General features: G+C 41.4%; 1 protein-coding gene across 4 annotated transcripts in view; it reads left to right on the top strand.

Moving 5' to 3' along the window:
• The window catches only part of atp11c (ATPase phospholipid transporting 11C), a 77138-nt gene that overhangs the window by 48109 nt on the left and 15493 nt on the right, over nt 1-13536 (top strand). For all 4 annotated transcript variants that reach the window (XM_048177021.1, XM_048177024.1, XM_048177022.1 and 1 more), the window contains exons 4-16: nt 5024-5104; nt 5758-5865; nt 8214-8342; nt 8657-8745; nt 9505-9555; nt 9913-9977; nt 10069-10150; nt 10907-11057; nt 11331-11528; nt 11984-12145; nt 12918-13105; nt 13197-13268; nt 13449-13522. In XM_048177021.1, coding sequence (XP_048032978.1) covers nt 5024-5104; nt 5758-5865; nt 8214-8342; nt 8657-8745; nt 9505-9555; nt 9913-9977; nt 10069-10150; nt 10907-11057; nt 11331-11528; nt 11984-12145; nt 12918-13105; nt 13197-13268; nt 13449-13522 — 1450 coding nt within the window. The remainder of the gene's footprint in view (nt 1-5023; nt 5105-5757; nt 5866-8213; nt 8343-8656; nt 8746-9504; nt 9556-9912; nt 9978-10068; nt 10151-10906; nt 11058-11330; nt 11529-11983; nt 12146-12917; nt 13106-13196; nt 13269-13448; nt 13523-13536) is intronic.

The raw sequence follows: 13536 nt of genomic DNA, 5'->3' as shown, positions 1-13536 counted from the left end.
CAGTACATTAGCAACATGCTAGTGAAACATTTAGAAAGACAATTTACAAATATCACTGTAACGAGGTTAGTAGATGTGGGAAGAAGGAGGCGGGAACCGGCGAACATTGAACAAAACTTTAATCTCAAAATAAACAAACAAAACGAAAGTAATGCCGGCAGACCCTCGCGGACGTCTGCCGGCCACACAAACATAATAAAACATAACGTAAAGTCCAGGCCTGGTCCTCTCTCGTCCTTCACTGATGTCGCTCCTCCTTTTATGCCTCCGGAGCTCCTCCGTGAGAGACTCGAGGCCGGCACGCCTCGCAGGTGACGCTCATTATCACTCGCGTCACCGGCCTCGCGCCGTTCCCTCACGGCTCTCGCCCGCCCTGCTCGTCACATACCCCCAACGCCCCTCGCAGGCCGAGGGGTACTCCCGCGACTGCGCTTACTCCCCCCCGGGGCCTGTCTCGGCGGCCGCAGCACCTGGGGGTAAGGACAGACGAGACGAGAGAAAGGAGACGGAAGCAAGGGAGCGACAGGACGAGAGAGGGGAGAGAGGAAAAAGAAAGAAAAAAAAAAATTCTTGGTCCGGTTCCCAGACACACTGCCGCCTGGTCCTCAGCCAGCCGGGAGGCTCTTCCTCGCGGTGCCATGCGGTGGCACTGGACGCTCGGTGGACGGCCCGATCCTCGACCGCCTCCTGGCGGCCGGCGATGGCTCCTCCGACTGAGGGCAGCCGGCAGCGAGTCCCCCGTCCCCTGCTCCTCCCCTTCATGGCGGACGGCAGCAGGCTCCGGCCCACGGCAGACGGCGGCGGCGACTCCGCTCCCTCCAGGTCCAGGACGGCAGCCACCCCACCTCGTCCCAGGAGCACGGCATCCGGGTCTCCGTCCCACCTTTCACAAGGCTCCAGCACCACCGCCTCGGGCAGCCTCTCGCGGTCTACACACACTCCCGCGCTGCCCGAACTCCGCAGCACCGCAATCCCCCTCAGCAGCGAGGGCTCTTCGACAGCATGTCCCTCCTTCCTCCCGGGTTTCGGCACCAATGTAACGAGGTTAGTAGATGTGGGAAGAAGGAGGCGGGAACCGGCGAACATTGAACAAAACTTTAATCTCAAAATAAACAAACAAAACGAAAGTAATGCCGGCAGACCCTCGCGGACGTCTGCCGGCCACACAAACATAATAAAACATAATGTAAAGTCCAGGCCTGGTCCTCTCTCGTCCTTCACTGATGTCGCTCCTCCTTTTATGCCTCCGGAGCTCCTCCGTGAGAGACTCGAGGCCGGCACGCCTCGCAGGTGACGCTCATTATCCCTCGCGTCACCGGCCTCGCGCCGTTCCCTCACGGCTCTCGCCCGCCCTGCTCGTCACAATCACTAAAAATATCATGTTATCATGGATCATGTCAGTTATTATTGCTCCATCTGCCATTTTTCGCTGTTGTCCTTGCTTCCTTACCTAGTCTGATGATTCGGTTGTGCACATCCAGACGTTAATACTGGCTGCCCTTGTGTAATGCCTTTCATAATGTTGGGAACATGGGCTGGCATATGCAAATATTGGGGGCGTACACCCCGACTGTTATGTTGAGATTCGCCTGTTCTTCAGAGGTCTTTTAAGCAAATGAGATTTATATAAGAAGGAGGAAACAATGGAGTTTGAGACTCACTGTATGTCATTTCCATGTACTGAACTCTTGTTATTCAACTGTGCCGAGGTAAATTCAATTTTCAATTCAATGGCACCTTTAATTAAGTCAGTTAAGTCATTCTGTAGCCCCTTTGGAAGTTTGCTGAGGCCCTCCCAACGGGCCTGGACCCCCTCATTAAGAACAGAAGTAGTGAGGCACCTAAAGATTTCTTCCTTTATATCGGCACCTGGGTGTCGTTTAACTTTCTGTGTCATTCCTTGAATTTCCCCAAAACATATGTTGGGGGAAATTATCAATAATTTCAGAGATATTTGTCACATATTAGGGATATTTTATGTGCAGTATGCAAATAATACCTCTTTAAGACAGTAGGACATATTGAACAAATTGTATTGTGGTTCCTCACAGCCTCATTTTAATTTGCAGTTTAAGTTGTGGCATCTACTCTCGCTAAGGTCTGTGTTGGTATTTAGTAACTCGCACGTTGCGTCTTCGGCGGTAACTGATGTGTTCAGCGTTAGCTTTGGGAATTGGCTCCCTCGAGGCGGAGGGTAAATGAATGGTGTTTGCGTCTACGCAGTGGAACTAGCGAGGTGGGTCTGGCAGTGATGGGTGGGGGTGTTTTGTGTGAGCGTAAAAACGATGAAGGGGCAGCACTTCATCAGAGAAGTGACTGTATTTCATTACAGTCGCTGATGAACTATATCAGTGGCGCTGTCTGTTACTAAGCGATCCTGGGGAATAAACTCCCACTACGTATGTACAGTATTTGTGTGTTTGTGTGTGTGTGTATTAAAAACAGAAACCAAATGAAAGCACAGGACAGACTGTCCTCAGCACTTTGGGCCACATCTCTTAATATTTTTAATTGAGTGGGAAGCCGCAGTGGGCTCCATCCAGATGGGCCTTTATCAATATATTAAATAAAAAAAACGATGTGCGGGACCGCTGGCCCCAAAACAACATCCATCACTTGTAGGAACCACAAGCGCATTAGAACGCTTTCTGCTGACCGAATCCCAGACTCAGCCCTGGCTCCCGAGGAGAAGGGTCAGTCTCGGAGAGAAAGACACGTGCCACAAGGGAAACCAAGGGTGGTATTTACAGGGGTCATGGTCCGCCTCCTCTTCACCTCTTGTTTTTTATGATTTTCAGTACATTATATAGCTTCAGATTTGAGTACTTTTGTTATATTAACATCAGTTAAAGGTGCCCTAGATTCAAAAATTGAATTTACCTCGGCATAGTTAAATAACAAGAGTTCAGTACATGGAAAAGACATACATTGAGTTTCAAACCCCATTGCTTCCTCCTCCTTATGTAAATCTCATTTGTTTAAAAGACTTCCGGAAAACACGCGGATCTCAACATAACACCGACTGTTACGTAACAGTTGGGATCATTAATATGTACGCCCCCAATATTTGCATAATGCCAGCCCATGTTTGACGCATTAGACAAGGAAAGTCATTTAAAGGGGCAGCGCGCTGCAAAAATCAGTGTGTTGTTAATGATGCCCCAAAATAGGCAGTTAAAAAAATGTATTTAAAAAAATCTTTGGGGTATTTTGAGCTGAAACTTCACAGACACATTCAGGAGACACCTTAGACTTATATTACATCTTGTGAAAAAGCAATCTAGGGCACCTTTAATGAAATGTTTTTTACTCAAAATTTCAAGGTCAGTCTGTAAAATATATTAACTGTTTCTTCCATATTGTTTTGTGTTCTGCATAAGAAAGAAAGTCAGGTTTTTTAAAATGACGACACGATGACAGAATACCGACAGAATTTACATTTTTGAGTAAACTATCACTTTGACGTTGCTTTCTCCTGCAGGTGTGGCGAGTTCACAGGAAAAGCCCCCTTTCTCTTCTTCTTTTTTCTGTTCCTGATGGCGGTGCCACTAAACAGCTGTCAGCAGACACCTGGCAACTGAGAGATGTTTAACACTTAATGGGCCATTGTTGAAAGGTCTGTTCTCCTGTGAACATGCACGCGCCCATAAATTGCTTGTTTCTCACGGTTTCGTGATATTTAGCCGCAGGACAGGATTTAAAGATGCCTGAGTGTATTTGGGTTAGTCTGCGAGCTCTAACTTGTGGCTGTTAAGCAACGGCTTGTGTGTGGGATGAAGAAGGGGATGTTACATGATTGGTCGAATCGCAAAGCGGTTTAGATGACGTCTAATGGTCGAGTCCAAAAGCAAAGTGTGTGTGTGTGTGGATGTTTCAGATGGGTTGTTTGGGATTATTTGGTCTTAGACTGGGTAAGGGCTGAAAGTACTTTGTATGTGTGATCTGGATGATGGGGATTATTAGCTCTGAGCTGGAGTGCTGCTGGTCTGAGATGGGCTTTCACCTTCTGAAGTCCTGCCGGCTTTACACTCTCTCCCTACAGGAATTTGGCACCGATACGCCACACACGGCATCTTTGTGTTTGAGCTGTTTACTGCAGTGAAGATGCCGTTCCTCACTGTTGCGTGTGGTTTTTGCACTTTCAGCCAGTCCCTGCATGGTTCCTCTGTCTCTGAAAGGGAAACGCAGTGTTTCGGGTTTGGCCGTAGCTCATTGGATGAACAAAATGTTCACACCTCTGTGGGTTTGACTTTCATAACCTACCCTATTTTTTCTCTTCCAAATATACACAAACATAGAGCAAGTATAAATACACCAAGTGGTTGCAACATGTTTTTTTTTTGTTTTTTTTCTCTGAAAGAGTGATGTTTATACTTCCTGCATGACAAACTGCTTAAGTTAAAGATAGACTGGTGTTTACTGTTCTCAGCAATTGGATCTTAGATGTTCAAACTCATGGTTATGATGTGACGCATGCTTTTCCTGTCCAGCTGCATTTTTAAAATAGAAACGTTAATGAGTACATCTAGAAAATATGGAAAACACCTGGAAATCATAATGGATTTTTTCCGTGATTCTTTGATTAATAGAAAGTTCAAAAGAACAGCATTTATTTGGCATGTTGTTGGCATGACTGACACTGTTGCCTACTAACCTATCTGTGCAAAGTTCTCAAATTTTAAAGCCTGGTAAAATATTTGCACTCACTTATTACTCACAAGGAAGAGACGTGATGCAACTATCCACAAATAATAAATAAAAAAAAATAAAAAAAATTCATCCACCTTGAATGGTAGCCCCACTACCGAGCGGACGTTTAAATCTTAAATAATACACATTCTGAACAGGAGAATTGAAATAAGTGGCAACAAAAAAGTAAGCATTGCATTTCTGCTCTCTGAAATGTCTTGCCCCATAGATTTCCATTTGTGAATGTTAATGCAATGCATGAATGTTAATGCCACTTCGAAGTAAAATTATTCTGTAAATGTAAGTAATGTTATATGTGTGTCATTTCTTAAAGGTGATTGTTGATACCCCGACCAGCCCCGTGACCAGTGGTTTACCTCTGTTTTTTGTCATCACAGTGACGGCCATCAAACAGGTCAGTTGAATTATGTTCTGTTTATTCCCTGCCTGCTCTCTTCATCCTTCTTTAACTTTTTTCTCATTTCTTTCTCTCTTTTTATTCACCTGCCACCTCAAATTTCTCTGACTATCACTAAAGCTCTTGATGTTTTATAGCTGTGTGTCACTGCTTAAATAATGCCGGCTCCAGCCGAGAGTCCAGCTGACCCCGGAGTCCATCTCTCACACACAAAACAAATGATCCGGGGGCTTGTCACAACACAGCGGTCCTCTCACAGCTTTAGATGTATTGTTTTAGGATCAACTTTTCCACCGGCCTGCCGCAAGCTTTTTAGAAAAGCACAATGGAAGGTGGACTTCCTTCCAGATCTCTGTGGCCTCACACTGAGCGGGGCTCAGGCCTTAATTGGGCTTTGAAATAAGATCCCAGGGGGCCTGTGTGACCCCTGCCCACTTTAACTTCAAATGAATCAACTCCCTCAGCTCCATCGCAGTTTTCATTATTAATAAGGCCTGTTGTTTACAGTGAAAACCACATCCGTTATGTGTGAATTTCACAGAGAATTGTTTTATTTGTGCATGTGAGAAATGTATTAGACTGGCTCAGTCCTCATTTGACTTTCTTCTGTTTTCACAAACACCAACATACTGTTCTCACATTCTCCTCAGGGTTATGAGGACTGGCTGCGGCACAAAGCAGACTACGAGGTGAATAAGTACCCGGTGACGGTGTTAGAGGACGGGCGGTCAGTGAAGAAGGAGAGCGAGAAGATCAAGGTACCTTTCTGTTGCAGCACCCTTGCCAAGTCTTTCAGGGTGTGGCAAGCTGCCATACTTCACGTGTGGAAAAGAAGTATGCCCACTAGGGGCGTTCACAGCTGGGAGTGTTTCATTGCTGTATATGGAATGGAACAAATGCGCTGTACACTATCAAATCGTTAGGGTCACAAACATTTGGAAGTGTTTGCCAATAAAGCTAGCCAGTCTCGGCGCCAGGACGCACAACATGGGGGGGTGGGGGTAAAAGTAAAAACTGACCGAGCTTTTGACATCTCACGCTGCATATTCTCTCAGAGATGACGAAAGATGAATCTTCTTAAACATATGCTGATAACGGTATATAACTCTTAGTTTATTTTCTTAATATTTCTCTTGTGGCCCATACATAGTGAAAAAATTTTAAGTATTTAGTGTTAAACAAGTTTTTAAATGAGGAGTAAGCTAATCTAACAACTTTTATTATCATCACAGCGTGTCGGTTATGCGGTGATGCGCTATAAAATTATTAAATTTTCTGCTTTAAATTAATACATTGTTTAAATTAATACTTTGTTAGCTAACAGCATGATTTGTATGTACAATTCTGAAATATATACAGTCATCTTTGATAACAGATCATTCTAAATTGTAATGTAGACACACATTTTCTATAAAGCTTTGAAATGATATGTATTGTGAAAAAAGCTACACAAATAAATGTGAATTGAATTGAAATTGTAATAATTTGATGATAAAAGAAACCTAATAATAATAATAATCATCGCAGATAATATATTCAGATCATCACTGGGGGGCTTGAGATCAGCTCTGGGCTAAGCCCCCACAAGCTGAAGGATCATGTGATACTGAAAACTGGAGTAATGATGCTGAAAGTTCATTCAATAATTTTATAAATCATTTTAAATTATTCAAATAGGAAACACTTATTTTAAATTGTAATATTTCTCAATATTACTGTTTTTGATACTTGATATTTTTAATCAAATAAATGCAAGCCTGATGAGCAAAAGATACTTCTAAGATACATTAATCATTGTTGTTACTATTAACAATCATATATCCAAACACTCTCACACACTGTATTAATACTCTAACATATTAAGAACAGAAATATTCACTAAATGGTATTTTAAAATATCCCTAATATTACCCATAAGGTCTTTAGCACCGATTAGACATCGTGTGGTGGCCCAGTATGGTACTAAAATCGTTATTCATAAGTAAATGTTTTTCTATTCCCATGAAATGTATTAATATTACCAATAACTGCATAAGCTTTGGAATATGCAAACTTATTAACATGACATAAGGAAAATGACAATTTTGTAAAAACAGCAAAAGTAGTTAAAGGGATAGTTCACCCAAAAATGAAAATTTGATGTTTATCTGCTTACCCCCCAGGGCATCCAAGATGTAGGTGACTTTGTTTCTTCAGAAGAACACAAATGATGATTTTTAACTCCAACCATTGCCGTCTGTCAGTCAAATAATGCGAGTGAATGGTAACATAATTTATAAGAGTCAAAAAATATGCATAGACAAATCCAAATTAAACCCTGTGGCTCATGGCGGCACATTGATGTCCTAAGACACGAAACGATCAGTTTGTGTGAGAAACCGAACATTATTTATATCATTTTTCACCTCTAATACACCACTATGTCCAACTGCATTCAGCACTCGCTTAGTGAGGTCTGATCGCGCTCTGACAGTGACAGTGATGTCTCGCGCATATACTTCAATGAGGGCTAGACATTACTTCCGTTGTCAGAGCGCGATCAGACCTCACTAAGCGAGTGCTGAACGCAGTTGGACATAGTGGTTTTTTAGAGGTAAAAAATTATATAAATAATGTTCGGTTTCTCACACAAAGCGATCGTTTCGTGTCTTAGGACATCAATTTGCCGTCACGAGCCACAGGGTTTAATTTGGATTTGTCTATGCAAGTTTTTTGACTCTTATAGATTGTGTTACCATTCACTCGCATTGACAGATAGCAACGATTGGAGTTAAAAATCATCATTTGTGTTCTACTGAAGAAACAAAGTCACCTACATCTTGGATGCCCTGGGGGTAAGCAGATAAACATCAAATTTTCATTTTTGGGTGAACTATCCCTTTAACATTAGCCTGTATAAATCAAAGGACACTTGTGGATGTAGCCTTATTTTATTATTTGAATTACATTTTAAAATTCTATATTTTTATTGAATTATCTGCATTTATCATTGCATTTTGAATCCGAACAGACCTGCAACCCACCATTTAAGTAGCAATGATCTATGGATGTGTGAGTATTGTGACTGAACATTGTGTGTGGTTAATGTCAAAGTGTTTCTGCTCAGGTGGGTGATGTGGTTGAAGTGGTGGAGGACGAGACCTTTCCCTGTGACCTGATTCTTTTGCAGTCCAGTCGAGAAGACGGCACTTGTTTTGTCACCACAGCCAGCCTGGATGGAGAATCCAACCATAAAGTGAGCATTTGCACCTTTCACTCAGTAACCACTTGGGCACAATTGTCTTGATTTGGTTGTAGATGTTTTAATTTAAAAGGAATATTTTTGCTTTCCTTACTCTTTGAAATAAGAATCACCTTGTGTGATTTATGTTCAAGTATAAACTTAATATAAAAAAGATGGATTCCTTTACTGTGCTTTAGTCAACTCTTTAAATAGGTGGCCCAGATCTCGTCATCATCCTTCTGCTCTTCATCTTTCTCCCTCTTCCATCCGTGTGCATTTGTGTGTGTTCAACGCAACCTGGAATACTAATTCGCCTTTTCCCGCAGACACACTACACGGTGCCGGACACAGAGAAGGACCTGCAGTCTCTCTATGCCACCATTGAGTGTGAACAACCCCAGCCTGACCTCTACAAGTATGAACACAAACCTAACAGAAATACCTTTCACTGTCACCTGATAGTTCATTGAAACATGAGGTATTGTGAGTGAGCTTACTGGAAGAAACCAGTCTTTTGAGCTTATTTAACATTGTTTTTGGCAGTTGTGTGATTTTTAGATCAGCAGCTAACAGTGTGATTCATGGAAGAGTCAAACACTATCTGGCCTCTCCGCTTGAGTAAAAAGAACAAACAGACCTTGAAACAAACACAATCTGCAAGTTTAGAGAGACAGTCCAACTGTAATTGCAGTTTTTTGACTCCAGCGCCCCCTATCGCTAAGCGCATCTCTTTAAAGACTCTTTAGGTAGAAGAACATTTGCATTTCAGATTTCTAGAGCACCAGATGTCGCCTGCTAAAAGTCAGTCTCTAAAAAAACTTCAAAGGGCTGTTGCCAATATGCCAGACTGTTGGGTCATCACCAATGAGCATCTTCCTTGTAATTGGTTCATTTCGTACAAGGCTCATTTACATAGTGTACTGTCCTGGAATACAGATATTACCATCAAGCTTCTTTAATGGGGAAGGAGTCTATATAAAACAAACAAAATGCTAATGCATGTGCATGATGGCGTCAGTACATTGCCTCCATGGCTGATGAATGTTTTCAGGTTAACCTCATCAATACTCTGATTACATTCATGGGACGTCTGCACGTTTGTTCGACCTTTTTCCGTGTGTGTTTTTTTTGTTTGAGAGAACATATTAACTGGAGCTTGTTTGTTCTTCTGCAGGTTTGTGGGCCGAATGCACATTTACAAGCCGGAGCAGGAGCCAGCAGTAAGGTGAGGCTGTCTTTGGTTTGATCCCATGGGTCCACTATATCCTACAGTACCTCCTAGTCTCTCCAGCTCTGTCTTTTCCCTTTGCATTAGCCTCTGATCATTATTCCATCGACCCGTAACGCCATAGCAGCATTAAAGTAAAGCCAGCCTGGCAGCTTTTCAAGCCCTGCACGTTCTTCCATTTGTCACTGGGCCGTTTGAAATATTTTTATGAGTCTCTACGCTGTGTCCTTCACCAGGCCAAACTGGCCTGGATATTTCCAGCAATGCTTCTCATTAGGAGCCACTTTAACGTGGGTTTGGGTGCCAAAATGTGTCTTTATTGACATAATTGTTTGTTTTTATGGTTTAATTTAGATCTTTGGGCCCAGAGAACCTTCTCCTAAAAGGTGCTACATTGAAAAACACCAAGAAGATTAATGGTAGGTTCTGGCACCTTTTAATTGGAGAAATCTTTTGATGTTGAGGAGTTATATTCAGCCGAATCACTCTTCATTGCCTTTCCTTTTAAAGGTGTCGCAGTATACACAGGCATGGAGACGAAGATGGCACTCAACTACCAGGGCAAATCTCAGAAACGATCAGCTGTTGAAAAGTGAGTGACGAGAGCAGTATTATACCCCAGTGTGCAGGTTGAAATGAATGATTTTTGGATTATTAGCAATGTTCATTTTAACGATTCGATATTGATTGCAAGTCCCAAGATAGATCTTTTCATTTACGTCTGTTTTTGGTTTATGTGAAAATAGTGTCTCCAGTCTTAAATGTTAAAGGGTTAGTTCACCCAAAAATGAACATTCTGTCATTAATTACTCACCCTCATGTCGTTCCACACCCGTAAGACCTTCGTTCATCTTCAGAACCCAAATTATTGGGTTAATATTTTTTATGAAATCTGTATCTTGACTCCTCCATAGACAGCCATTTAACCACTACTTTCAAGGTCCAGAAAGGTACTAAAGACATTGTTAAAACAGTCGATGTGACAGTGGTTCAACCTTAATTTTATGAAACGTCAAGAATACTTTTTGTGCGCAAAAACAAAACAAAAATAACTACTTTATTCAACAGTATCTTCTCTTCTGTGTCATTCTCATCCGCTGTTTACGTTCAGTTCTTCCGGGTTCTACCTCAGAACGCCGGCTCAGTATTGGCCGACGCTGTTCACGTGAGCAGAACAATGCATTTGTGTGATGCTAACGCAGGAGCCGGCCAATAACGAGTCGGTGTTGCGCTGAACGAAGGTCTTCATAACAAAATAGTAATACAAAAAATTCTTGCCATCTTATTTTGGTGTGTTTACATGATTAAGTACGTGTGATCACGTCTATGCGTTTCCTGTTTTTTCCAGATCCATCAATGCCTTTCTGTTGGTGTATCTATGTATCCTCATCAGTAAAGCTGTAGTGTGTACTACACTAAAGTACATATGGCAGAGCAAAGAAGGTCAGGATGAGCCCTGGTACAACCAGAAAACGCAGAAGGAGAAAGACACTAATATGGTGAGCAGTCTGTGGATTTCACATCTGACCGATTTGAGCATGATTACATGAATCAATTAGCAATTTCCTCTATATCATCAGTCATTCTTTATGCAATTAATATAAATTACAAGCTAATCTGGTCTCTGGTGGCTGTGGTCAGCTCTTACACAAATCATACTTAATAAATCTTAATTAAGGATTAGCTTTATGTTTAACCTCCGTGTTTCTCATGATATTGTGTCCGAGGGGCTTTGAAAAGACTTGAATGCCGGTGTTCTGTCTTTATTTCAGTATTTGAAGATGTTTACAGACTTCCTCTCCTTCATGGTCCTTTTCAACTTTATAATCCCCGTGTCCATGTACGTCACTGTGGAGATGCAGAAATTCCTGGGCTCTTTCTTTATCACTTGGGATAAAGACTTCTTTGACCCGGAGATCCAAGAGGGCGCGCTCGTCAACACTTCAGACCTCAATGAGGAACTTGGCCAGGTTAGACACAGGATTACTTTGGCATGACTCAAATATGACTGTTTTATACTCTATTCATTCATATGTTTGTATGTTATTCATATATATACTGTGTATATATATATATATATATATATATATATATATATATATATATATATATATATATATATATATATATTTATTTTTGAAATATTTTTAGGCTGAACAGTCAAATGAAAGTAAATCACGACATTACCATAATCTGAGCTGTCCCTGGCTCTTCCATGGGCAGTGAGGTCATAGATCACTTATGGCTGGTTATGCAGATGATTACTCCAAATTACAGGCCATGCTTCGTTAAACTGATTTATGCAACTGGTTTTGTCACAAATTAATTGTCCGTCCTTATCGTTGGACTCTGTTCATTTGGGTAGGAGTGCTTTATTGCCTGGGTTTATAAGTTGGTAAGGTCAACATTTGTCTGCACCCTGCAGGTGGAATATGTATTCACAGACAAGACGGGCACACTGACCCAGAACAACATGGAGTTCATAGAGTGCTGTATAGACGGCTTCCAGTACAAACACAGAGACGAGCTGGACGGCTTCACTGTGACGGACGGGCCTGTGAGTAAACTGCAGCAGAGGGCTGGACAGGTGAGTTACACTCATTCTGAGACCCAAAGGACCTCAGATGGGATTGATTTTACATTTACGGATCGTGTTGTTGGATGTGTACACCTCAATATGTAAACTGACTGCAGACCTTTTGAATTATAAATCCTCTGAGGCTGAGATATAAATACAAAGGCAGTAAACGTCTAATGTTTGTGTTGGCAGGCTTTGAAGGACTGAAGTTATGTGAATTAACTCCCTTTTTTATAATATACTTGTATGCACCATAAATAGATGGTCCTTTGAGAGCACTTCTTCTTTCTGAGTGCCCTTGTCAGTATGTAGTGCACATGATCTGTATACTAGGGTTGTCATAATACCAAAATTTTAGCATCTAGTACCAGTGAAATTTCACTGTTCTCTGCCAATTTTGATGAACTAATGTTATTGAACTACCTTTTTAAAAAAGAAAAAAAAAAAAAAGAAAAAAAGTATTATATTATATTATATTATCATTCAAATGTTTGGGGTTAGTAAGTTTTTTTTTTTTTTTTTTTTTTTTTTTTTTTTTTGTCTCTTATGTTCACCAAGGTTGATCCTAAACATTTGAATGGTAGAATGATATTATAATAAATAATATATTATATTATAAATATTAACAAATAAAATGAAAACAATGGTGGAAGCGAAATTAGTTTTCCTGTTTAAAGGTACTTCAAGTTTTTCCAAGTATTAAAGCACTAATATGCACAAATATGCATGTTCTTAAGCAGCATGTGTTATTTTTTTATTCCCTTTTCATTTTGTCTGCCAGGAGAAAGAGGAGTTGTTTCTGCGGGCCCTTTGTCTGTGCCACACGGTGCAGGTCAAGGAGGATGGAGCCGAGGAAACTCCTAGGGACCAAGTTGATGGTATTGACGGGATGTTCCCCCAGCCAGAGGAGGAAAGAGGCTTCATCGCATCTTCCCCTGATGAGATCGCACTGGTCAAAGGAGCTATGAGGTGGGAACACGTCACGCGTTTCTTATTTCGGCTTGTGTCTGATAATAGTGGGAACATTGGCACTTAATGACATAACTTTTGCTCTGTTTAGATACGGCTTCACCTTCCTTGGTTTGGAGAGTAAGTGCATGAAGATCAAGAACAGGCAAAATGATGTAGAAGAGTAAGTTATGGTCCTTGACATCTCATCAAACACAATATTATTGCTATTATGCTTCTTCAGTACTTACACCTCTGAATGTTTATAAACCTGGAGTGATATATAATTAGCTGTATGGAAGTTTTGCGTAGCTACATATTCTTATTAGTTTTGTGTATTTCTACATATTATCTAACTTTTCAGATATAAATTGCTCCATGTCCTAAACTTTGACCCAGTCCGACGGAGAATGAGCGTCATCGTGCAAACCAGATCAGGTGAGCTAGAGATC

This window comes from Megalobrama amblycephala, linkage group LG23, assembly GCF_018812025.1.
Source record: "Megalobrama amblycephala isolate DHTTF-2021 linkage group LG23, ASM1881202v1, whole genome shotgun sequence".
Lineage (NCBI taxonomy): Eukaryota > Metazoa > Chordata > Actinopteri > Cypriniformes > Xenocyprididae > Megalobrama > Megalobrama amblycephala.
Note: the sequence above shows the minus strand (reverse complement) of the source record. Positions and strands in the feature narration are given on the sequence as shown.